This window comes from Heterocephalus glaber, unplaced genomic scaffold, assembly GCF_053883595.1.
Source record: "Heterocephalus glaber isolate CG9 unplaced genomic scaffold, H.glaber_assembly_v1.0 deba00001608, whole genome shotgun sequence".
Lineage (NCBI taxonomy): Eukaryota > Metazoa > Chordata > Mammalia > Rodentia > Bathyergidae > Heterocephalus > Heterocephalus glaber.
The window spans coordinates 17,288,168-17,314,384 of NW_028258379.1; the positions used below are offsets into that span (position 1 = coordinate 17,288,168).

Below are 26,217 nucleotides of genomic sequence, written 5' to 3' on the forward strand. Positions count from 1 at the left end.
CCGGGCCGGAAGGAGCCGCGCTGCAGTAGCGGGAAGAACGCGCTGGCTCTGGGAGGCTGCAGGAGTACTGGCCAGCGGAAGCAGGCAACGGGGACGCGGGGAGAGTTACTGCATGCTTTTGGTGGGCAATCTTTAAAGTCAGAGCTCGGAAGAATCAACAAAACCTGGAGAAGATTCAGGAAGACACTACCGGAAAAACGTGGTAACTATAGAGACGCTGTCGGAAGTTAGGGTTGCTAGGAAGTCTGGGCGCGTTGGCTAAACTGTGTAATGTCTGAAGTCTCAGAAGATTACTATTCTGACCCAGATGAAAATGAGAAGCCAGAACCTAAGATACCTGAAATGCCAGGACTTCGTAAATTGTACGAAGATGCTGAACCGTACACCATCGCAGAGGCAGGCGCGGAGCTGCCCTCAGAGACTGACCAAGAGCCACAGCCACTGGTGACTGGGGAAAAGGACTTTAAAGAGGAGAAGCCAGATAATGAAAAGAATGTACAGCTGGAACCAAACTGGGCACCTAAGGAAGAAATTCCCAAGGAAGCCCAAATCGACCTATTTATTCAAGCCGAACCAGGTATCCCCCAAGTATTGAAGTCAGAGACACTGGGAGAAAAGGGAGGCAAGTTTTACAAGGATTTGAAGGTCCCTGTGGATGAAATGGGTAAGGAACCAGACCTAGAGCCACCAGAGGAGGCTAAACCAGGTATGACAGAATGGGCTACAGAAATAGATATACAGCTACCAGGGGGAACCAAATATGAGGTTTTATGGGCCACTGCCAGTGAGACAAGATTAGAGTTACTAGAGGGGACTGAACAGGAGGTTCCAGAGGAATCACTTAGAGAGGAATGTGAAGAAACAGACCTAGAGCCTCCAGAGCAAACCGAACCAGATTTTGCAAGTGAGAAATCAAGAAAATCAATTGAAGAGGTAGATCTTCAGTTACCAAAGATGACCAAACCTGAGATTCCAGAGGAAACACAAAATGAGTCAACTGATAAGAAAAAGACAAAGCCACCTAAGCAGATTAATCTAGAGTTTCCAGACCAGAAACCAAAAATATCTTCTGAGAAAACACACTTACAGCCTCCAGAAGAGACTAAACCAGAGGTTCCAGAGGAGATGAAAAGAAAGTCAATTGAGGAGATAGGAAGAGAGCCATCTGCACAGACTAAACCAGAGTTTCCAGACTGGAAAACAAGAAAGTCAACTGAGGAGAAAGTTCCAGAGCCACTGGAATCAGAGTATCATGAGGAAGAATCAACAAAACCAGTTGTCCAAACAAGTCTAGAACCATCAGAGAAGACTACATCAGAAGTTCCAAAGGAGACAAAAAGGTCAGATGAAGAAAAGATTCCAGGAACACCAAAAGAGACTGGTTTAGTACAGCTACAGGAGATCAAACCAGATGTTGAAGAGGAAACACAAAGAGAGTCAATTGAGGAGAAAGCTCCAGAGCCACTAGAGGATACTAAACCAACAGATCAAAAAGAGAAGCAAAGAAAATCAAATGAGAAGATAGGACTAGCACTGCCAGAGAAGTTCGAATCAGAGGAAACACTGAGAAACTCAGCTGAGGAGAAAGGCCTGGAGCCACCAGAACAGGCTAAATTGGAGTTTCCAGAGGTGGAACCAAGAAAACCAACTAAGGAAACAGGTCAAGTGCCACCACAGATGATCAAACCAGTTCTAGAGAAGAGAAAAACAGAGTCAACTGAGGAGAAAAATCTGGAGTTACCATATGAAGCCAAATCAAGAGAAACACGTATAGAATTTTCTGAAGAAAACAGGCCAGAGTCAGTAAAAGAAACTGACAAAATTAGAAACAACTATACAGTAGGCTTTCACAGAGGAAGTAAAATAGACTTAGTTAGTGTACATTATGAGAATTCTCAAAAAATCTCAAAACTGTTTCAGCTTGATGATTTCAGTGAATACTCAAACTCACATTTCTCAGAGTCTCAAATGGAATTAAAAGAGTCCTTTAATGAGAAGAAAGTTGTAGATTTGTCTCAAGAGTTGGAGGAACTGGTACCTAAAGATGAAGAATCCAGGCCCCAAAAAAGGATGGAGCCACAATTTGAGTTTCTCAAATGGAGCCCAGAAGAGGTTGCAGAGTGGATTAGCCATTTAGGCTTCCCTCAATACAAGGTATACAAAAAAACTTGAAATCCCATGCTCTCAATCTACTTCATATTTCCTCTACCCTGACCTGACCCTTCGCCTCTTTTTCATTAGAAGTATAGAAAAGTCCTAGACTCTGGAAGAGTAACTTGAATTTGGAGAGGGGTGCTGGGAATCAAACCCAGGGCCTTGCACATGTTAAGCATACACCCTACCACTGAGCTACATCCCTAACCTGTAACTGGGTATTAATTTTGGCCTTACTACTGATGGATATTTGTATTTGGGGAGAGTCACATGTGTTTGTTTCTCCTATTAATCCCAGAGATTACACTTCTCTGCAATCCTTTAATAAAGGCTAAGAAATTTGTAATTTCATAGAAAACTATATTTATTTATTTATATATTATTTTGTACTGGGGAATGAACTCAGAACCTTGAGGCAGTTGCAGTGCCACTGAGCTAAATGCTTGGCCCAGAAAATTTACTTTAAAATAGATTTTGTCCACCACAGACCTTCTGGTAGTTTGTCAAGTTGTCTTAGCGGCAACTCCCTTACCTTAAATTTCTGCTATTAATCTTAAGTGCCCCAGATATGACAAGCAGTTAAGTTTAATGTAACTTGGTCAATTAACCCAAAATAATTTTATTAAAAAGATAGTATAATTCTCTTAATTGAAAACAACACAAGATCTGAAACCTTCTGTACTTCCTGTACTAAAAATGTAATTGGACAGGCCGGGGATTTAGCTCAGTGGTTTCACCGTCTGCTGCACAAGCACAAGGACCCAAGTTCCATCCCCGGTACCAAAAAAAAAAAAAATGTAATTGGACAAGACATGAAGCAGGGCTGAGGATGTAGGGCAGTGGTCGAGCACTTACCCACCATGTCCAAGGTCCTGAGTTCAATCTCCTGTACTGAAAACAAACAAACACTATGAAGCATTGTAGCATGCGGAAAAAATTTTAAGTAGCAGCATGAAATGTAATCAAGAGCTTTAAAAAGTATGTAGTATTTTTAAGATACAAAATAAGTTTTCTCAGTATAGAGCTGGAAAGCATGATTTCTTTCCATCCTTCCTCCTTCCCTCTTTTCTTCCTCTTTTCCATCCTTCTACTTTTAGTACATTTTAAAGTGATGTTTTTGTACCGACAGGAGAGTTTTACCACAAACTTCATCAGTGGCAATAAACTCATCCATGTAAACTGCTCAAACCTCCCTCAGATGGGGATAACAGATTTTGAGCATATGAAGGTGAGTTGTGTACAGATTTCCCCTATGGAGCACTGTAATAATGCTGCCATCTGTCTCAGATCAGTTTCTTTTTCTTCCAGTCCTATTTCTATCTGCGGATGTCATTGTACTTGAAATCCCCCAGGCTCACAATGGTTTCTCTCTCTCTCCTCTCCCTCTCCCTGTCTCTCTCTCTCTCTGTCTCTCTCCTTTTACTCTATACAAAGATCCCAACAACAGCCAGTTCCTCTTATGGCACTTAGGCTATCTGGTTTTCTCCATTCCCACTTTTCAGACTGTTACTGCCCCATTCCACTGCAGTAGCTCTCTGTATTTAGCCTCTCTATGGGCCCTTTGTATTCAAGGGCTCTGCTTTCAGCTCCTCACTTTCCAACTACTAAGATACTATTTAAACACTTTTGAATCCCCTCTGCCTACAATATTGTCCCAACTCCTTAGATAAGTGTTCAGTGTCCTCCACAAGTTTTCTCTAGCCACCAACCTCTTCCCTTCTCACTGTGAGTCTTCTGCTCCAGCATACCAAGTCTGACTCACAGTATCGCAGACTGGTCTGGTACATGCCTCTCTCTGTGTCTTTGCTCAGTTCCTCTTCCCTTGTATTACTAATAGGAATTTTAGTGATTCTTCCAGACCAATTTCTTATTCTCATTTCCCCAAGAAGTCTTTCCGGACCACAGTAACCTTTCTTCCCACTCTCTCATAACATTTTATTTCTCCAATACCCTTTTAGCACTTACTTTATAACACCATATATATTTTGCTTGGTTTGCTGCCTGACTTTTAAACAGGTTACATTAACCTCTGTGGGTCTCATCTTACCAGCACTAGCAGTTCAAGATCCCTCCCTTTGCTTAACAGTAACCTCCATGGGTAATGTTTTGCAATTTACAAAGCATCACATAGGTACTCTCATTTGTAACCTTTCCTCTAGCACTTCTACCCCAACATGACAATGTTCACTCAGCATACCCATGTCCATTGATGCTTTATCTCAATGGTTCCCAAATATGGATAATGGTCTTCAAAATCAGATGAGAGTTTTGTTTTGTTTTTAAGGTAGATTCCCAAGCTTGCCCTCCAGAGTTTTTAGTTCATTAGTTTTAGCGTAGGCTCTGGAATCTGTTCCCTGGGACTCTTCAGCAGGCTTTTGAACCATGTAATGCCATACATCATTAAGTTTGGAAAATAAGAAAACTGTATTTGTTGGGGGGTTTTTTTTGGTACTGGGGATCGAACTCAGGACCTTGCGCTTGCAAGGCAGGTGCCTGAACCACTGAGCTAAATCCCTGGCCCAGAAAACTATATTTGTTAATATTCAAGACCTTTTACTGGCAATGACATGTAAGGAATTCCTTTAAATTATTAAACACAGAGACCTAACTGAACATTTACTCTCTTAAATTCTGCTAATAATTATTCTTTGCTGAGTGCTTATTTTATATGTGGCACCATACATATGTCATTTCCCCCAATCTTCATTTTACAGAAGAGAAAACAGGCCTAGAAATATGAAGGAATTTATAAAAGATAATTTAGTTAAGAGCCAGGGAAGGGGGCCGGTATATAGACAAATATTTATGTACATAATGTGGGAAGGACCACTTATTAAATATGGTATTTTCAACCATGCCCTCACATACCTATCAAGTACTGCCAGATAAATAGCTTATTCTTTTTATGTTCAAAAATGGTACATCTGTAATTATGAGCTCTAATTTCTACTTAAGAGTATACTGAATGTTTAAATAAAATAAGGCACAGAATTAACAAAATATTTTTAATCCAAATTCCTGATTTAAGCACTGAGAATTTCAGCTCTTAATCTTTTTTTTCTTTTTGTACTGGGGATTGAACTCAGGACCTTGTCAGCTCCTAATCTTTTCTTCGGTATCAGGGATTGAACTCAGGTCCTTGCGCTTGCGCAGCAGGTGGCAAGACCACTGAGCTAAATCCCCGGCCCTTAACTATTTGGAGATGAACTTTTTTTTTTTCATTTGGTACCGGGGATCGAACTCGGGCCCTTGAGCTCTTAATCTTAAATGAAGATTTTGGGGGGGGGGGGTACTGGGAATCGAACCCAGGACCTTGCGCTTGTGAGGCAGGCAGAGGTGCCACTGAGCTAAATCCCCGGCCCTTAAGAAAAGATTTTTGAGAGTGGCATTCTGATTCCAGAAGTACAATATCAATATACAAAAATAAAGATTCTAATAATGTTTTTTCTGGTCTTGCAAGAAACAAGAGGTCTTGGATAGCCTCAAGAATTAATGATAAATCTATTAGTCTATCCTTATATCCCAAGAACTTTAAATAAGCAAACTTTGAGATAGTTATTATCAAAGTCATAGACAAATATGGCCTCTCTTTGAAATCAGTAGAGTAACATTAAAATCAAGATTTAGAGGTATGTTACATAAGCATTACTTGACACTTAGGTCCATATAAAAGAGGTAGTTATACTCTAAGACACAGGTATCTTTCTAGAATCATACATGAACTTAAGTATGCTGTAGTTACCTTCTTTATTGATATAGGAATCATTTTGTTTTTGTTTTTTGTTTTTGCATTGCTAGGAATCCAAACCTAGGGCATGTGGCATGCTAGGCTCTACCACTGAGGTACACACCTAGTCTGTATATCACATATTTTTATCTCACTGTTGTAATTACAGCAACTAATACATCCACAATTTACCCCATAACAATATTTAAATAAGTCAATCTTATTTATTTTAGGGACAAAGTAGGTAAAAGAACATTACACTTGCTTTGTCTTTCTCTCTTAGAAAATAATTCTGAAAATATCCACTATTTGCTATATCAAGTGAGCAAAAATATTCTGTGGTAAATATTTGGAGGACATACATAAGTTGTTTATTCATTTTGTATGCATGATTTTATAGTCTAAAATACAGCCTTATAAACTTTACAATATTTTAGCAATTTTGCTACTCTTGCCTTGTTAAAAATTATTTAAGTAGCACAAATTTATAACATGTCAACAATTGAGGCAGACCTTTTTAATTTTTTAAAAAGGCTTTTATTTTGTGAATAATTTCAGTTTTACAGAAGAGTTGCAAAGATAGTAGTACAGTGAGTTTCTGTATACTCTTTTTTTTTTTTTTTTTGGTGGTACCAGGGAAATCAAACTCAGGATCTTGCACTTGTGAGGCAGGTGTGGTGGCACTGAGCTAAATCCTGGCCCAAATTTCTGTATACTCTTAACCTAGATTCCCCTAATGTTAAAATTTTATGTAACTATGGTATATTCATTAAAACTAACAAATTACAGGGCCGGGGATTTAGCTCAGTGGTTTTGCTGCCTGCTGCGCAAGCGGAAGGATCCAAGTTTGATCCCTGGCACCAAAAATAATAATAATAATAAAACTAACAAATTACCTTTGATCTAATATTGTATTATTAAATGATGAACTTTATTCAGATTCTGCATTGTCTCCACTCATGATAATTTTTTGTTTCAGGATGTAATCTGGGATATTACATTGCACTTAGCTGTCATGTTTCTTTCGTCTCTTCTAGTGTGGGATGGTTTCTTGATCTTTCTGTTTTTCATTACCTTGACACTTCTGAAGATAAGTGAACAAGCATTTTTATAAATTTCCTTCAGTTTTAGTTTTTCGGATCTTTCCCAATCATGATTAAGGTTATGAATTTGGGAGGAGACTATCACAGAGGTGATAAGCCCTTCTCATCTCATACTGGGACATTATATTTGTATGGTTCAATACTGGAAACATTAGCCTGATCATTTGGTTAAGGGGTGTTTGCCAGATTTCCTTGCTATATAATGTTTTGTGTTTTGAGATGAGGTCTCACTAACTTGCCTAGGTTGGCCTTGAACTTGCAGTCCTCCCACCACAGCCTCCTGAGTAGCTGCTGGGGCTACAGGTATGTGCTAGCTTCTTCTCTATAATAAAGTTACTGTGTTCTCCTTTTATTTTTTGCTCTTTAGAAGTGAGTAACTACTGCCTCGCAAGCACAAGGTCCTGAGTTTGATCCCTGGTACCAAAACAAAACAAAACAAAAATGCTACTTTTGTTTTTTTGTTGTTGTTGTTTGTTGTTTTTTTTTTTTTGGTACTGGGGATCAAACTTGGGACCTTGTGCTTGTGAGGCTGGCACTGGAACCACTGAGCTAAATCCCCAGCCCAATAAATGCTAATTTTAAAATAAAGTTATGTAACGTTTCTCTTAAGAGCTTAGTTTTTGGTAAGGCCAGGCTATTAAGTTCATGATGTTATTTCATTATTTTTTCCCATTGAAATACTTTAAAGGGTTACCATTCAAGAGGCCTAGGAAATTAATTAAAATTTTGACTTTGTTGGGCCAGGGATTTAGCTCAGTGGTTTTGCCGCCTGCTGCGCAAGCTCAAGGACCCCAGTTTGATCCCCAGTACCAAAAAAACCAAAAAACAAAATTTTGGCTTTGTTGTATTTTTACATTGGTTCCATTAAAAAAATATCCTTGCATTTCAGGTAATTTCTCGGCATACGAGGGAGCTACTGGGAATTGAAGAGCCATTATTCAGGCGCACCATCAGACTTCCCTACAGGGACAATGTTGGCTTATTTTTAGAACAAAAAAGTCATACCAGGGTAAAATGTGACTCCTTGACCTTTTCTGAATTTGTTAAAGCAGCAGGATTACAGGACTACGCTCCATAAAGAATTCCCTGAACAGAAGGAGGCATTACATTGCACTCAATTACAGAGGAGAAAGAGCCATATCACTTACCTTGAAAGAGCAAACTAAATTACTTAGGGAAAGAGGTGTGGTCTCTTTGGAGTTTTCTTTTTTTTCTTTTCAATAAGGATCAGAGGCTGGACATGGTGCCACATGCCTGTAAACCCAGCACTCAGAAGTCTGAGGCAGGAAGATCGCCTCGAGTTTGAGGCCAGCCTGGCTACACAGTGAATTCAAGACCAGCCTGAACTACATAGTGAGACTCTGTCTCAAAAAAAGGGATTAGAGGGTCAGATTTAGCTCACTGGTTTCGCCGCCTGCTGTGCAAGCACAAGGACCTGAGTTCGGTCCCCAGTACCAAAAAAAAAAAAGAGGGATCAGAGAACTGCTGGGTCCATTCCTAGTTCTTCCTTTACTCATGGCATCTTCCCTTTATTTGTATTTCAGTTTAGCCCTTTATTAAAGAGCAATTCTTTTCTTTCTGGGTAATTGGAAGAATTATTGATAAATTCTAGTAATACACTTGGTGGTAGAAATATGTTGGGAAAATATAATTAAAAATAAAATCACCTGCCAGCCCAAATAATACATTCCACAAATGTAGAAAAGAATTCTTTTTTTCTTCCTTTTGGTACCAGGGATCGAACTCAGGACCTTGTGCTCTCGAGGTAGGCGGTAGAACCACTGAGTTAAATCCCCGGCAAGAAGTCTTTTGTTATTGAATAAGCATTAAACTGTGATGCATGCAGCAGACAAGCTACTAAATAGATTTCAAAGACAAAGAAATCTCACTCTTTAAAATATCCAGATACATATATCCTTTACATATGTATGAATTATTCAGCCCCACGGCCATGGGGTAGTGTAGAGCCATGGCTGCTGCTCTTCAATGGCTGCTGCAGCAGAAGCTATTAATGGCTGATTTCTTGTCAGATGGAATCTCAGTGTTGTTTTAATTTGCATTCACGAATGACCAGTGATGTTGAACATTTTTTCATATATTTATTTGCCATTTCTAATTCTTCATCTGAGAAGTGTCTTTTCATTTTAGATGCCCATTTTTGGAATTGGTTTTTAAATTTGGGGGATCTGATTTTTCTGATTTCTTTATATATTCTAGATAATAGTCCTTTATCTGGTGAATAGCTGGTACAAATATTTTCCCACACCATGGGTTGTCTCTTCACTCTGTTTGCGGTTTCTCTTGCTGTGCAAAAGCTTTTTAATAAGATGAGGTCCCAGTTGTTGATTCTTTGTAGTATTTCCTGTGCGGTCTGGGTTTTGTTCATGAAGTCTTTGCCTGCTCCCATGTCTGCAAGCATTCTACCTGTCTTCCAACAGATTTAGTGTTTCTGTTTTAATATTTAGATCTTTAATCCACTTCAATTTTAGTTTAGTACATGGTGAAAGACAGGGGTCTAGTTTTAATCTTTAACAGGTTGAAATACAGTTTTTCCACCACCATTTATTAAAGAGCCTATCTTTCTTCTAGTGAAGGTGTTTAGCTCCTTTGTCAAAGATAAGATGGCTGAATGTGTCTGGAGTTGTTTCTGCATCTTCTAGTCTGTTCCACTGGTCCTCAGGTCTGTTTTTGTCAGTAACCATGCTGTTTTAATCACAGTAGCTCTGTAGTATAATTTCAAGTCAGGGATTGTGATGCCCCCTGCCTTGCCTTTGTTGCCCAGAATTGCATTTGCTATTCTAGGTCTCTTCTGGTTCCAAATGAATTTTAGGATTATTTTTTCTAATTCTGTGAGATATGCTGTTGGAATTTTTATTGTGATTGTATCGAATCTGTATAACAATTTTAGAAGTATGGCCATTTTCACTATATTGGTTCTTCCTATCCAAGAACAAAGGATATCTTTCCATTTTCTGATATCCTCTTCAATCTCCTTTTTCAGAATACTGTAGTTTTCAATGCGGAGATCTTTTACTTCCCTTGTTAGATTGATTCCTAGGTGTTTCTTTTTTGGGAATGCTATTGTGAAAGGGATTGTTTTTCAAATAGGAAAAATGAGGAATGGGAAGTTCTCTTTAGTTATCAGAGAAAAAAAGATTTTAAAAAAATTTGTTTATATTTTCTTAAAAACAACAAGACTTATTGAAATACCACTGACAGTGTCATAGGGTCTGGGGTTTGCTTATGTCTGAGTTACATTATCTTGTTGTTGAGAAAATACCTGACACCCAAAGTTAAAGGTTTATTTAGTTCACAGTTTGTAGAGGAAAGGTTTATTTATCTCACAGTTTGTAAAGGTTTCAGTCCATAGCCAGCTAGCACAGCAGAGGGGCATCACAGAGGAGAAACTGTTCCTGGCAAGCAGAAGGCAGGAAGGCAGCAAAGCAGCGAGGAACCAAGCAGCAAGCAGCAACACCAGTCTTCTTTCTATCTCTTATATCCAGGCTACATGCACTTTGGGTGGGTAGCACTCACACTCAGAGTGACCTTTCCATTATTGTCACTCAGAATTATGCCAAACCAATCAGTGCACTAATTTAGCAATCACACACCCTTAATCCCAGCAGCACAAACTAGATCTAACCATCTCTGAAAAACCCCCACCTATGACTACATGAGGCTTTGGGGTTGCATCTAGACACAAGCCAATGGCTTATAAGGCTCCTTTATGTGGTAACTCCCAAAGCTTTATGATTCTGTTCCATGACAGAGCATAGTAAGTGGCATCTTTTGCTAGCTTGATAGGGTCACTGCTATTGTTTTCTATTCTATTATAGTTGACAAAAAGTATTTGCAAAACATAAAGGAAATAGGCTGGGGATTTAGCTCAATCGTGCCATGCCTGCCTTCCAAGTGCAAGGTCCTAAGTTCAATCCCCAGTACCACCAAAAAAAAAAAAGAATTAAAAATGCTTTTAAAAAATAAAGGAAATAAATTCTCTTTATATAAATAAGATCTATATTTTGCAAAATTATTTTAGCCATTTAATATAAATGGCAGTTATTTTTTAAGTTGGCTCTACGGTTTAAATGGTAACAGCTTTAAATAAGACAGTACCAGAAAACACACATATAACTGAAATAAGCATGAAATGAGACAATTAAGACTGTTTACCAAACATTTCTCTATCCAAAATGGTAGAAAAAAATCAAGCTGCTGCATCATTTGTCAGCTATATATGACATAGGGGGAAAAAAGCTACAGTATATAATTTTACAATAATGGCATTGTAGCTTCTTGAATTTAGCTTTTTGAAGAGAAATAATTTGTGTTAAGGCTTTTCTGGGGAAGTGGTTTACATAAGGGCATTAATTTGTATAGTTTGATTTGGTTGTTTCTGAAAGCTAGGCACACCCAAATATATTGACCTCTTGTTTATTCTACATGTAAAAGATCCACCAATACAATTTTCAAGCACAATACAGTCACATGATTACTTGTCAATTGTGATAATTGGGGATGTAACCACATAGAGCAAATCTGTGAGAGGGAAAAAGAAACCCCTCATCCCTGAGAGCTCTTACTGGGTTGTAGCATCCATGGAGATCATTGGCTAATCTTCTTTGACTAGGGAGATGCCAAATGAGTCACAGTATAGATGGGTAAGGTAGTCTTGGAGAACAGTACTGCTTGAGAGAAGCTGGCAAAAGGAAGTTTCCTTGAGCTGCACATCAGTCAGATCAAACCATGGGAAAGGCCTGGGGTAGAAGAGAAATTGTTATTTTTTTATCCATTCAATACATCATTTTTTTTTCTCTTGTTACTGGGGATTGAACTCAGGACCTTGTGCTTGCCAGGCAGGCGCGGTGCCATTGAGCTAAATCCCCAGCTCCAATCCATTCAATGCATGTTATTTGGCTGTTAAACACATGACCGAGGAAAGACTGAATTTGAACATATCCTAGGAGAAACTTGCAAACCTGAAAAGCAAAGCAAAACAAAGGACTGAAAAATATAAAACACAATACCCAAGGACTGTGAAACAACCAAAAAGGTGTAACACACATAATGATAATCCTAGAAGGAGAATAAAGAGAAAAAGGAACAATATTTGAAATAATGATGACTGAGCATTTCCCCAAATCAACGTCAGACACCAAACCAGAGAGCCAGGAAGCAAGCTGAGAATATCAATCAGGATAAATGCTAACAAAAGCAACAGCAAAAACCTACATCTCGATATTTTAAAACTAGAAAATCAAAGATAAAGAAGAATCTTGAAAAAAAAAAAACAGAAGAAAACACACTGTATCTATAAGGGGAACAAAGATATGAATTAAAAACTGACTTCTTTTTAGAACCATGCAAGTAAGAAGGGAGTAGAGTGAAATATTTAAAGTGTTCAGAGAAAAAATCCACCAACCTAGAATTCTGTACCCTGCAAATTATCCTTCAAAAATGAAGAATAAATAGACTTTTTTAAAAATCAAAGAAATTTAAGAACCAATATAGTGAAAATGGCCATACTTCCAAAACTATTATATAGGTTTAATGCAATCCCAATTGAAATTCCAACAATATATTTCACAGAACTAGAGAAAACAATCCAAAAATTCATTTGGAACCAGAAGAGACCTAGAATAGCAAAGGAAATTTTAGGCAATGGCGATATGGCTGGGGGTATTACAATCCCCAACTTGAAACTATACTACAAAGCTACTGTGATAAAAACAGCATGGTATTGGCAAAGAAACAGACCTGAGGATCAGTGGAATAGATTAGAAGATACAGAAACAACTACAGATATGCTCAGCCACCTCCTCTTTGACAAAGGAGCCAACCATCCTCATTGGAGGAAAGATAGCCTATTTGATAAATGGTGTTGGAAAAACTGGATTTCAACCTACCAAAGATTAAAACTTGACTCATGCCTATCACCATGCACTAAATTAAGATAGAAGTGGATTAAAGATTTAAATGTTAGGACAGAAACAGTAAATTTTCTGGAAGATAGGTAGAACTCTTGAAGACATTGGTATAGGAAAAGACTTTATGAACAAAACCTCAGTGGCACGGGAACTTGCACAAAGAATCAACAACTGGGATCTTATTAAAAAGCTACTGCACTACAAGAGAAACCACCAACAGAGCTAACAGACAACCCACAATGTGGGAAAAAATTTTCAGCAATTGTACCTTAGACAAAGGACTACTATCTAGAATACATAAAGAACTGAAAAAAATCAGACCCCCCCCCAATTCAAAGACCCAATTCAAAAATGGGCATCTGAAATGAACAGACATTTCTCAGACAAAGAAGTAAAAGCAAATCAATATATGAAAAAATGTTCAACATCACTGGTTATTTGAGAAATCTAGATGAAAACATTAAGATTCCACCTCACCCCAGAACGAATGTCTGCTATCAAGAAATCAACCAATAACAAATGCTGGTGGGGGTGTGGGGAGAAAGGAACCCTTCTCCATTGTTGGTGGGAGTGCAGGCTGGTGCAACCACTGTGGAAATCAGTATGGAAACACCTCAAAGAACTAGGCTTAGAGGTCCTATTTGACCCAGCTGTCCCCCTGCTGGGTATCTTCACAAAAATATTAAAATAATCTTACCACAGCAATATCTGTGCACTCATGTTTACAGCTGCACAGTTTGTAATAGCAAAAGCTTGGAAGCAGCCTAAGTGCCCATCAACTGGAGACTGGATAAAGAAGATGTGGTGTGTTTTTTTTGAAGATGTGGTTTTTTTATAAAGTGGAGTACTACTCAGCCATAAAGAATGAGAAACTAGAGACATTTATAGCTAAATGGATGCATACTGAGGCCATCCTCTTAAGTGAAATAAATAGGACACACATGTGTAAATACCGAACAGTTTCTCTAGTGTGAGAAACTGAGAGTGTAATTAAGGATGCACACAGATGAAATGGCCTAATAACATTTCTCAGATTGTGTTTCTATCACGTGTCATATGATTGTATCAAAATTTAAATTAGGGGGAAGTTTGGCTTATATAGAGTCTGCTAACTAACTGGAGTTTTTTTTTCAGACCACTATTTGTTCAGTGTTGGTTTTGGGGATCTTTCTGAAGCAAATCACATCCTCTGGTGTCTTGTTGGGGCTTGAGATGCTTTTTTAAGTTATATGGAAAAATGTTTAAGTGCTTTTCAGTTCTGTTTTGGTTGAGTTCTGCTGTATTTGAATATTACTGTAATTTTTCCCCCTTGCATTGTTCTTTGAGTGATTTTAATTTTTTGTATGTGTGTGTGTTTGGTAATAGTTATTATTAAAAAACCAAAGAAATTTGTTGCCAGTTCTTTAAACAGAAGGAAAATGATATAGGTCAAAAACTTGGATCTACATAAAGAAAGGAAGAGCACCGAAGGAAGAAGTGAAGGTAAAATAAACACTTAATTTTTCTAACAGATAACAGTTTATTCAAAATAATAGCAACAGTGTATTATATATTGGCACATATGTGAGTGAAATGAATGACAGTAATGATATAAAGAATAGGAGGAAGAATTAGATTATCTTGTTATACAATACATTTGAAGTGCTATGATGTTATATGAAATGATACTTGGATTAGTTATAAATGTCTAGTGTAATTGGTAGGTTATAAGGTTAATATACAAAAGTCAAATATCTTTTCTGTATACCAATGTCTTGGTCTATTTTCTGTTTCTATGACTGAATACTTGGTAATTTATCCAGATTTGTTTAGTATTCAGATCTATTTAGTTCACAGTTCTAGAAGCTGGGAATTGCAAGAGTTGGATCATAACGTGGTAGAGGGCATCATATAGCAAAATAGAGCAACCATGTTACCTCAGGTCTCTCTTCCTCTTCTTATGAAGAATGCAGTCATGGGGACTTCCCCTCATGACCTCATTTAACCCTAAACACCTTCCAGAGGCTCTGCTTCCAAATTCATTGACATATGGCTTTCAGTATTAAACTTCAATATGGGTTTTGGAAGGGGCAAATATCCAGACCACACCAAACAGCAATAAATAAGTATAATTTGAAATTAAAAACAGTCTCATTTACATTGGTACTCCCCAAAAATACTTGAATGTAAATCTAAAAAAATATTGTACAAGATCTATACAAAGACAAACTGTAATAAAAGAAATCCAACAACAAAATAAATGTAGAGAAATTTCATCTTCATAGATGGAAAGACAATAGTTTCAAAATGACAACTCTTCCCAATTTGATTTGCAGAGTCAATACAATCTCAGTCAAAGTCCCAGAAAACTATTTTGTGAGTATTAAATTAATTCTAAAGTTTATATGGAAGGGTAAAGATTCAACAATAGCCAACTCACTATAGTACTGAAAGAGAACAAAGAAGACTGATATACTCACTTTAAGACATATTCATAATATAAAAGCCACAGTAACTGGGCATGGTGGCACATACCTATAATTCCAGCACTCAGGAGGCTGAGGCAGGAGGAATTCTATGAGTTCAAGTTCAACCTGAACTACATAGTTCAAGGCCAGTCAGAACTACACACCAAGGCCTTGTCTCAAAAAAAAAAAAAAAAAAGAACTACCATAATTAGTGAAAGAATAGAGAAATAGAACAGTGGAATAGAAAGAGATCCTAGAAATAGACCCAAGTAAATATAATTAACTGCATTTTGACAAGGAGACAAAAGAATACAATGAAGAAAACAGCATTTTCAAGAAATGATAATAAAACTGGACATACATGTGAAAAAAAAACTAATACAGCCACAGACCTTATACCCTTCACAAAAATGAAATGAAAATGTATCACAAATTTAGGCCCGTATGGTGACACATAATCCTAGCATGAGGGAGGCTGAAGCAAGAGGATTGTCATGAGTTTGAGACCAGCCTGGGCTGCATCCTGAGTTCAAGGCCAACCTGAACTCCATAAGACCCTGTCTCAAAAACCTAAAAAAAACAGGGCCAGGGATTTAGCTCAGTGGTTCCGCCACCTGCTTCACAAACACAAGGTCCTGAGTGTGATCACTGGTACCCCCCCAAAAAAAACCTAAAAAAACTAAAACAAACAAAACCCCCCACAAATTTAAATGTAAAATGTATAAAATTCTGGATGACTTCCGCAAGGGGAGTTGATAGTGACTTTTTAACTATAACGTGAAAGGCATGATCCATAAAAGAAAGAATTGATAAATGGATTTAATTAAAATTAAAAACTTCTGCTCCATGAAAATAATGTCAAGAGAATGAAAATGCAAGCCACAGACTGGGAGAAAATACTTGCAAAGGATACATCTTTGTTATCCAAAATATACAAAGAACCCTTAAAACTGAACAATATAAAAATGAAGAACTCAAATTAAAAATAGGTAAAAGATCTTGATAGTCACCTCACAAAAAAAGATGTACATGCGGCAAATAAACATATTAAAATATCTTCAACATTAGGCAGTTCCAAATTAAAACAGCAATGAGACAACTGTCCACTCCTATTAGAAGTGCCGGAGTCCAAAACACTGACAACACTACATGCTGGTAAGGATATAGAGCAACAGGAAATCGCTTCAATTTCTGGTGGGAATACAAATAATACTTCAGAAGCGGTTTGGCAGGTTTTTGTTTTTTGTTTTTTGGGTTTTTTTTTTTTTTTTTTTTACAAAATTACTCTTTTACCAGATGATTCAGCAATCAAACTCATTGGTATTTACAGAAATAAACCAAAACCATGTTTTCCCACAAAAATCTGCCCAAGGATGTTTATAGGGGCTTCATTCACAATTACTACAACTCGGAAAACAATCAAGATCTTTAGGAAACAATCAATCCTTTAGTAGATGAATAGATAAACCCTGATAATAGAGCCACACAACGGAATATCATTTGACAGGTAAGCAAAATGAGCTATCAAGGCATGAAAAGACATGAAGGAAACTTAAATACATATTACTAAGTGATAGAAGCCCATCTTAAAAGGCTAAATATTCAGTGACTCTAACTATGTAACCTTCTGGAAAAGGGAAAACTATTGCTCCAGTAAAAAGATCAGGAGTTGCCAAGTGTTAGAGGGATGACTGGGAGGAGTACAGAGAATAAGGCAGTGAAAATTGTCTGATACTAAAATGGAGGATACAGATCATCACACATTTCTTCAAATCCCTCATATATTTCCTCACCCAAGAGTGAACCCTAATGTAAACTATGGACTCAGAGTGATAATGATATGTCAATGTAGGTTCAGAAATTTTAACAGATACACCACTCTGGTGGGGGATGTTGATAATGGGGGAGACTATACATGCATGGGGACAGGAAATCTATACTTTCCTCTCAGTTTTCTTAGGAAATTAAACTGCTTTTTTTAAAGGTATATTTTTTTTAATCTCAAAAAAGAGATTCAGTTAAAATATATTCCACCAAGACTACATTAAAAATTATGAACTTTTATTCATCAGATGATATAACTTCAAACTTTATAAAGAAAGATGATTACAAATATGGAGTGAATTTGAGAAGCTACAATCATAATGAAAATACTAATATGCCAAATCTCTCTTTCTAAAAGATCATCTGACAAGAATATAGCCCATTACTTTTCCAATTTTATACGCAGAAGTATAACATGGGATCTTGTAAAATGAAAACTCTCTACACATTCATCTTAGCACCACATGGAACTTTCTCCAAAATAGACCACATACTAGCCCATAAATCAAGCTTAAATAAATACGAAATAATCAGAATTATTCTGTGCATATAATCAGATCATAGTGCAATGAAACTAGAAATCAAAGCAAAAGAGACCACAGAAATTGTGCAAATACATGGAGATTAATCAGTATGCTTCTGAATAATCAGTGGATCACAAAAGAAATCAAAGAAGAAATCAGTTCTTGGAATTAGATGATAATGCCAGTACAATAAACCAGAAACTATGGGACACAATGAAAGCAGTCTTAAGAGGGAAGTTTATAGCTGTGAATACCCACATCAGAAAAATATAGTGAGCCCAAATAAAAAACTTAGTGATACACCTCAAGGTCTTAGAAAAGCAAGAACAATCCAAATCCAAAACTGTATAAGGAAGGAAATTATAAAGCAAAAATCAATGAAATTGAAACTAAAAAATCAGTACAAAGGATCAATGAAGCAATGAGCTCATTCTTTGAAAGAATAAAGAAAATGGACAAATCCTTAAGCAATGTCACTAAAAGAAAGAAAAGACCCATATCAATGCAATTAGAAATGAAAAAAGCAAAAATCACAATGGATACCACCCAAATCCAGAAGATTATTAGTAATTACCGTGAAAAACTATACTCCAATAAATTGGAGAATCCAAAAGAAATGGATAGATTTCTACATACATATGAATTACCAAAACTGAATCAAGAAAATACAAAAACCTTGAGTCAAAAATACAAAAACGTTGAATCAAAATCCTGAATCAAGAAAATACAAAAAAATCTAACAATAGGCAATGAAATTGAGGCAATAATAAAAACCCCACCAACTAAGAAAACCCCAGGGCTTGATGGAGTCACTGCTGAATTCTACAAGAACTTCAGGAAATATCTAACACCAATATTTCTCAAACTCATCAATGAAATTGAAAAGAAAGGAGTATTGCAAAATTCATTCTTGGAAGTTAGCATCACCTTGATTTCAAAACCAGACAAGGACTCAACTAAAATAGAAAACTACCAGAAATCTCATAAATGAACACAGATGCAAAGATCTTTTTTTTTCAAAGATCTTGAATGCAACAAATCATTAAAAAGATCATGCACATCATGATCAAGTAGGCTTCATCCCAAAAATGTAAAACTGGTTCAAACATATGCAAATCAATAAATGTAATATATCATATACACAGAAGCAAGGACAAACATCACAAAAATCCAACATCCATTCATGAATTTTTTTAAAAACCCTGAAGAAAATGGGTATAGAGCTGGGCATAGTGACATATGCCTGTAATCCCAGGACTTGGGAAGCTAAGGCAGAAGGATCACCATTAGTTTGAGGCCAGCCTGGGCTATAGTGAGTTCAAGGCCAGCCTGAACTACACAGTGAGACCCTATCTCAAAAAACAAGCAAAAAATAGGTATAGAAGGACCATATCTCAATCTGATAAAAGCTATTTATGACAAGTCTACTGGCAACATCATATTAAATGCAAAAAAACTGAAAGCTTCACAGCCCTGACACCCAGCAACATGAAGATCAAGATCATCGCCCCCACTGAGTGCAAGTATACTGTGTGGATCAGCAGTTCCATCCTGGCCTCACTGTTCACCTTCCAGCAGATGTGGATCAGCAAGCAGTAGTACAACAAGTCAGGCCCCTCCATTGTGTACTGCAAATGCTTCTAGATGGGCAGGCACCTGCTGCATGAGCTGATTCCAAAGTATAATGCCCTGGCAAATGTACACACCTCATGCTAGCCTCACGAAACTGGAATAAGCCTTTGAAAGAAATTTGTCCTTGAAGCTTGTATCTGATATCAGCACTGAAGTGTAGAACTTGTTGCTGATTTTGACCCTGTATTCATGTTAACTGTTCCTTTAGTCTATGTTTAATACCCTGCACATATCTTTGATTAATTCCCTTAGTCCATGTGGCTCAGTCACTTGGTGACTGAGTTGAGCACACTTGTGGAGGAGAAATCTGCAGCTCAGCAATCTAGGTGGCCGGAGCACAGCGATATGTGCAGGGCACTGAATCAGAGATGACTGTTTCAGGATGTCTCAGGCTGACAGGAGTTGGTAAACCAGTTGTCACTTCTGTCTTCTTGCTAGTCTAACAGGGTGAGATAATCTGAGCCTTAGGACCCTTTTTCCATCATCATTGATGTTTTCTCATCTGAACACTATGGGTGGTTTACTTGTCTTGAGTTGGAAACAGTTTGCATATACACCTGTAAATTTATTCATTCTTTTAATTTATGTAAGGTTTTTTGTATTTACCACTTTTTTTTTGTACCGGGGATCAAACTTGGAACCTTGAGTTTGTGAGGCAGTGTACTTACCTCTTTAAGATGACAGATTTTGGTTTTCTACTGTGAAAAGATTAGGCCCCACCAATGTGTTAGTGTGTAAGGAAAACTAAAGTGCTGCAGTACACAGAAAAAATAAAATAAAATAAAACACAATCTTCTGGAAGATAAAACAGAGAAAACTCTTGAAGACATAGGCATAGGCAAGGACTTTCTGAACAGAAACCCAGTTACACAAGAATCAACAAATGAGATTATATTAAATTAGAAGGCATCTGCAAAGCAAAGGAAACAACCAGCTGAGTAAAGAGACAACCTACAGAATGTGGAAAAAATTTTTTGCCAGCTATTCCTCAGACAGAGGCTTAATATCTATATTATATAAAGAACTAAAAAAAATGAGGCATTCCTCAAATAAAAGACCTAATCAAAAATGAGCAACTAATAAAAGGGATGAATAGACACAACTCAGAAGAAGTACAAACAGCTAATAAATACATGAGAAAAAATGTTCAACATCTCTGGCCATTAGAGAAATGCAAATTAAAACAATGCTGAGATTCCATCTTACTCCAGAAAGAATGACTATCCTCAAGAAATAATAGCAAATAGTAGCAAATAATAATGAGGCTGTGGGAGAAAAGGAAACCTTCTACATTATTGGTGGGAATGTAAATTAGTGGTGGATATCAATATGGAGATTCCTCAAAAAATTAAGTTGAAAATTCCATTTGACCCAGCTGTTTCCCTTCTAGGTATCTTCCTAAAAGAGTTAAAGACATCATGGGCCAGGGATGTAGCTCCATGGTGCTGTGCCTGTGTGGTCCTGAGTTCAATCTCCAGTATGCCCCCCCAAAAAAGTGTTAAAGACATTATATTACAATAATACGAGCATACTCATCTCTATAGCAGTACAACTCATAATAGCTAAATCTTGGAAGTGACCTATATATCCATCAATAGATAAATGGGTAAAGAAAATGTGGTATATATACACACAGTAAAGAACTACTCTGCCATAAAAAGGTCATTTGTGAAAAAAATGAATACACCTTGAGAACCTAATGTTACATAAAATAAATCAGATACAGAGCTTAAATATCAAATGGTTTCTCTTTTATGAAAAGAACCATAAAGAGCAAAATAAAAAATAAATAATAGGAAACAGGGAGATAGATCTTTTGCAAATGGGAATGGAACCTTAGAGGGAGGGAGGGGAGGTGAAAGGGATGTAAAAAGAAAGATGTAGGGCCGGGGATTTAGCTCAGTGGTTTTGCCACCTGCTTTGCAAGCACAAGGTCCTGAGTTTGATCCCCAGTACCAAAAAAATAAAAAAGAAGAAGAAAGATGTTATATATATACCAATTTCCCCCATGGTGAATGTAATCACTATGTACTACAAACTTGTACTAATAAAAATAATTTTTAAATGCAAATTCTGATTCCATAGGCCTAGAGTGCCAGATTCTATATTTCTGAATAAACTTCCAGATAATGCCTATGGATATCAATATTTTGAGAAGCAAGTCTGTAATAGATTTGACCCACAGAACTTTGTACTCTTCAAAAATGTATTCTTATCTCAAAGGCAAATAGCATATACCTGAAGGGATTAGATAACAATCTTCTCAGCTGTTGTTTCTATTATGATAATGTGATTGAAACTAAATGAGCCATAAATATTCAAGAAGATAAGAAAAAGAACCACACAAAAAAATTGAGGAGATAATTAGTAAAGATAAAAAGGGGGGGGACAGGATTTAGCTCAGTGGTTTCGCGGCCTGTTGCTCAAGCACAAGGACCCGAGTTCGATCCCTGGTACCAAAAAAAAAAACACCAAAAAACCCCAGAAAAAAACCCAGAAAGTTTTGAATTAAAAAATGTCTTAATATGAACTATGTGCCTTCCTTTTTTAAAAAAATGATTGTTATGACTTGTATCTAGATCTTCCTCAAAGTCTCATGTGGTCATAGGTGGGGAGTTTCAAAGATGGCTGGATTAGGGTATGCGATGCTGAGATTAAGGGTGCACTTCCTTGGCTGTAGATGACACCCCCCAAAAGGCAGGTAACCTGGATGGAATATAAAGGGACAGAAAGAAGCTGTTGTTGCTTGCCATTTGCTGCCCTCTGCCTGCCTGGCTACACCATGGACTGTTTCTCCTCTGTGATTCCCCTCTGCCATGCCACCCTGCCTTGGAGCCACCCAACTATGGACTGAACCTCTACGAACCGAGCTACAATAAACCTTTCCTCCTTTAACTTTGGGTGTTTGGTATTTTGTCTCACCAATTAGAAAAGTAACTAAGACAATGTTTTTTAGAATCATGAGCCAAACAAAGTCTACACATGCCTTTTGTCTAAAATGAATTTTAAGGCTTTTTTAAGTCTATATAAAAAAGTAGTAGTAAGTAGTAGCAGAAGCCAAAAGCAAGCATACTACTTAATGATTTAACATTAAAAACATAGCTTATTCCAAGAGGATCACAAGTTCGAGCCCAGCCTGGGCAACTTAGGGACTTAGTGAGACCCTATTTCAAAATAGAAAATAAATTATTCATTCTAATAATTGGTACATTTTAGGTATACAATATAATGACATTCATCATTGGAAATTTGCACCTTTACATAGTCTCTCTTGGTTCTTGTTTTTCACCTTTGCCCAGCCCTCCCTTCAACCCCTCCAGCCCTCCCTATTTACAAAGATTTTGTTCCTATTTTTCCATTTTCTCATATTAATCCCATTCCCTTTTATCCTTTCCCTTAGCCCTCCCACTTCCTTCCCCTTTGCCCCTTTTCTTCCTATTTCACCTGACCTATTATACATTTAGTCCTTATTTACACTTTCAGTTTCTCACACCAGAGAAACTATTCGGTATTTACACATGTGTGTCCTATTTATTTCACTTAAGAGTATTGCCTCAATGTGCATCCACTTAGCTATAAATGTCTCTAATTTCTCATTTTTTATGGCTGAGTAGTACTCCATTTTATAAAAAAACCACATTTTCTTTATCCAGTCTCCAGTTGATGGGCATTTGGGCTGTTTCCAAGTTTTAGCTATTATGTAAAATAGGAAGAAAAGGTCCAAAGGGGTAGGGGTAGTGGGAGGCACAGGGGAAAGGAAAGAAGGGAAAGAAAAAAATGATGAGAAATGGAAAAAATGGAAATAAAGTCTTTGTAAATAGGGAAGGGTGGAGGGCGTGAAGGGAGAGCTAGGAATGGGGAAAAAATAAGAACCAAGATGCATTATATAAAGGTACAATTCCCAATGAGAAATGTAATTGTGTTGTATACCTACAATGTACCAATAAAAGAATTTAATAGAAAATAAAAAGGGCTGGGGATATAGTTCAGTGCAAAAGCTCTGGGTTCAATCCCTACTACCAAAAAATAATAATAATTATTTTAAATCCTAAAATGTACCAATAAAATTTTTTTTAAAATAATCTATTCATTTTCAAGTTCATTTGTCACAACAAATACTAGTAGATTTTATGTTTGGTAAATGGGATTTGTCCTAGTGGACAATTTCACTTTTTACTTGGTACATTAGAGTTGATATGCTTTTTACCACAAACATATATTACGTAGTGGAGGCTGGCCTTGAACTCACTATGTAGCCCAGGCTGGTCTCAAATTCTCAGCAAACCTCCTGCCTCAGCCTCCTGAGTGCTGGGATGACAGGTGTGCACTGCCATGCCCAGCTTACTTTTGTTATTTTTTAAAAGTTCATATAAAAGAATACATATGTGAGCTGGATGCAGTGGCACATGTCTGTCATCTCAGCTACTCAGGAGTCTGAGGCAGAAGCATCACAAGTTCAAGGCCAACTGAGATCTTGTTTAAAAAAAAAAGAAATATATATGTGTGTGTATGTGTGTGTATGTATGTATTTTTTATGTGTATGTATAAAGGGTTAAGAGAATTTTGAAGCAAAATCTTTATATGTAGATGAAATGATCATCTACAGAGAAAATACTAAGAAATCTCTAGGAGCCCCTAGAACTTGTATTTGAATTTAGCAGGATTAGAAAACACAAGGAATATATAAAAATTCAGGTCTGTGTATACTTGCTATAAATGAAGAATTGGATATTGAAATTGAAAAGTTATGTAGGAGTACAAAGGACCTAGAAAAGTTAAAAATAAACAGTGTTGGAAGATGTTTAGTACCTAATTTTAAGACTTCTTCTAAAGCTACAGTTATCAAGGCATGTTGGTGTATGGAAAGACATATAGATCATTTGAATAAAACAGAGAATCTAGAAATAGAACCAGACATATATGGTCCACTGAGTTTTGAAAGATTATTTAACATTAGCATTTTATAGACTATAAACTCAATTCAAGAGCCGAGGAAGAGATAGTGTTTTCAGCAAACAGCACTAGAACACCTGGTATCTGTATATAAAAAATTAACCTCAACTCTTTATTTCCATACATGAAAACAACTTGAAGGGATCTATGAACCTAAATAAGAAAGCCTAAAAGTATAAAACTTTAAGAAGAAATTATAAGGGAAAATGTTTATGAATTCAGGTTAGGCAAGAACTACCTAGGATACAAAAAACATGATGTATAAATGATAAATGAGATTCCATCAAAATTTAGAACTTTAAATGACATCATTAAAATGAAAAGTAGTCCTTAAACAGACCATATTTACAATGCATATAACCTATGACCAGAATATATAAAGAACTCTTACAGCTCATTAATAGACAACCCAATTAAAAAGTAGACATAAGAAGATGATAAATAGCCAGTATAGCACAAGGAAAGATGTGCAACTCTAGAATCAGAAAAATACTACAAGATTGAATTATACACTCATTAGGGAGATGAAGTTAAAAGTTTTAAAAGCCTTGTCATGACTTTTTCTTTTTGTTGGATTCTCCCCCTTTGTGTTTAATTTCTTGCCATGCCCGATGGATTCATTCAGCTGGGCTTCCTGGGGTTGTGATCCTCATTGTCTTTTCCTAGGGTATTGTCTAAAATTTCTTGGAGTGCTGGTTTGGTATTCATGAAGTTCCTGAGGTGCTCTTTATCATGAAAGTATCTTATTCCTCCATCAATTTTGAAAGATAGTTTTGCAGGGTACATCAATCTGGGTTGGAGGCTGTTTTCCTTTAGGGCTTGAAATACATCACTCCAAGCTCTTCTTGCCTTGAGGGTTTGCATTGAGAAGTCTGCTGTGATTCTGATGGGCTTTCCTTTGTGTGTGGTTGGTTTCTTTTCTCTCACTGCTTGTAGAATTTTGTTCTTCTGTTGGATTTCTGGAATCCTAACTATTATATGCCTATGTGTAGAGTTTTTTTGATCAAGGCTAGCTGGAGTCCTATATGCCTCACTTATCTGTAGGTCAAGTTCTTTTCCCCTCCTTGGGAAGTTTTCTGCCATCACTTCCATGAACAGCTTTTTTATGTCATCTGCACTCTCTCCTGTTTCTTCATTGACTCCAATCAGTCTTATGTTATTCTTCTTTGCATCATCTAGCAGCTGCTGGACTTATTTCTCATGTTCCCTTACAATTTTAAAGCAATTTTTCTTTTCCTCCTCACTAATTGCAATCTTATCTTCTATATCTGAAATTCTATCCTCACATTGGTTCATTCTGCTGTGCAGACTTTCAATGGAGTTTTTAATCTCTTGGAAATCTGTTTGCATCTGTTTTATGGATTCCATTTGTTTCCTATGTTGGGATTCCATCATGTTCCTCAGGTCCTCTATTTTTTTTTATCTGTGTCCTCTCCACATTTATTAATCATGTCTTGCACCATGAGCACAACCTTTGCTGTTATCTGAGTAATTATTTCTGATTTCATTTTTCCCAGATCCTCTTTTGTTGCCAGTTCAGAGAGTCCAGGTGGTTGAGTATCAGATTGTTCCATCTCATTTCCCTTTGAGGTTACTGTAGGTGATCTGGAAGTCTGTTTTTGAGGCTTGTTTATGTGTCTTCTCATTTCCATGGGGGCGGGGTGTGCTTCTTGCGCCCATGCTCACCTTCTCTGCCCTAGGAGCCTGGGATGGAGGCAGGGAGCTTCCTTCCAGGTGCTGGGACCAGCTCAGCTTCTCTGCTCTAGGAGCGTGGGATGGTAGCAGGGAGCTTCCTTCTGGGTGCTGGGACCAGCTCACCTTCTCTGCCCTAGGAGCCTCGGATGGCTGTGGGGAGCTTCCTTCCAGGTGTTGGGACTGGCTCAGCTTCTCTGGCCTAGGAGCATGGGATGGCGGCAGAGGAGCTTC

At 37.2% G+C, this 26,217-nt stretch overlaps 3 protein-coding genes across 5 annotated transcripts in view; 1 reads left to right on the forward strand and 2 right to left on the reverse strand.

Annotated features, from left to right (window-relative positions):
• Positions 1–11,736, reverse strand: part of Tmed8 (transmembrane p24 trafficking protein family member 8) — a 55,275-nt gene extending 43,539 nt beyond the window's left edge. The window contains exon 1 of the mRNA XM_087195131.1: positions 11,568–11,736. Coding sequence (XP_087051257.1) covers positions 11,568–11,580 — 13 coding nt within the window. The 5' untranslated portion in view covers positions 11,581–11,736. The remainder of the gene's footprint in view (positions 1–11,567) is intronic.
• Positions 271–12,287, forward strand: Samd15 (sterile alpha motif domain containing 15). Of its 3 annotated transcripts, XM_021245763.2 has the most exons (4): positions 271–2,154; positions 3,284–3,382; positions 7,228–7,287; positions 7,874–8,080. In XM_021245763.2, the coding sequence occupies exons 1-3, from the start codon at positions 271–273 to the stop codon at positions 7,270–7,272; spliced, it is 2,028 nt and encodes a 675-aa protein (XP_021101422.1). In that variant the 3' UTR covers positions 7,273–7,287; positions 7,874–8,080. The 3 variants fall into 3 exon arrangements, with proteins under 3 accessions (XP_021101422.1, XP_004837187.2, XP_004837188.2); XM_004837130.4 differs by lacking the exon at positions 7,228–7,287 and having other exon boundaries at positions 7,874–12,287; XM_004837131.4 differs by lacking the exons at positions 3,284–3,382; positions 7,228–7,287 and having other exon boundaries at positions 7,874–12,287.
• Noxred1 (NADP dependent oxidoreductase domain containing 1) overlaps positions 11,582–26,217 on the reverse strand; it is a gene marked incomplete at its 3' end in the record, with an annotated part of 43,510 nt that continues 28,874 nt past the window's right edge. Inside the window, 1 exon segment of the mRNA XM_087195183.1 lies at positions 11,582–11,741. Within this exon segment, the coding sequence (XP_087051309.1) occupies positions 11,582–11,741 (160 nt within the window).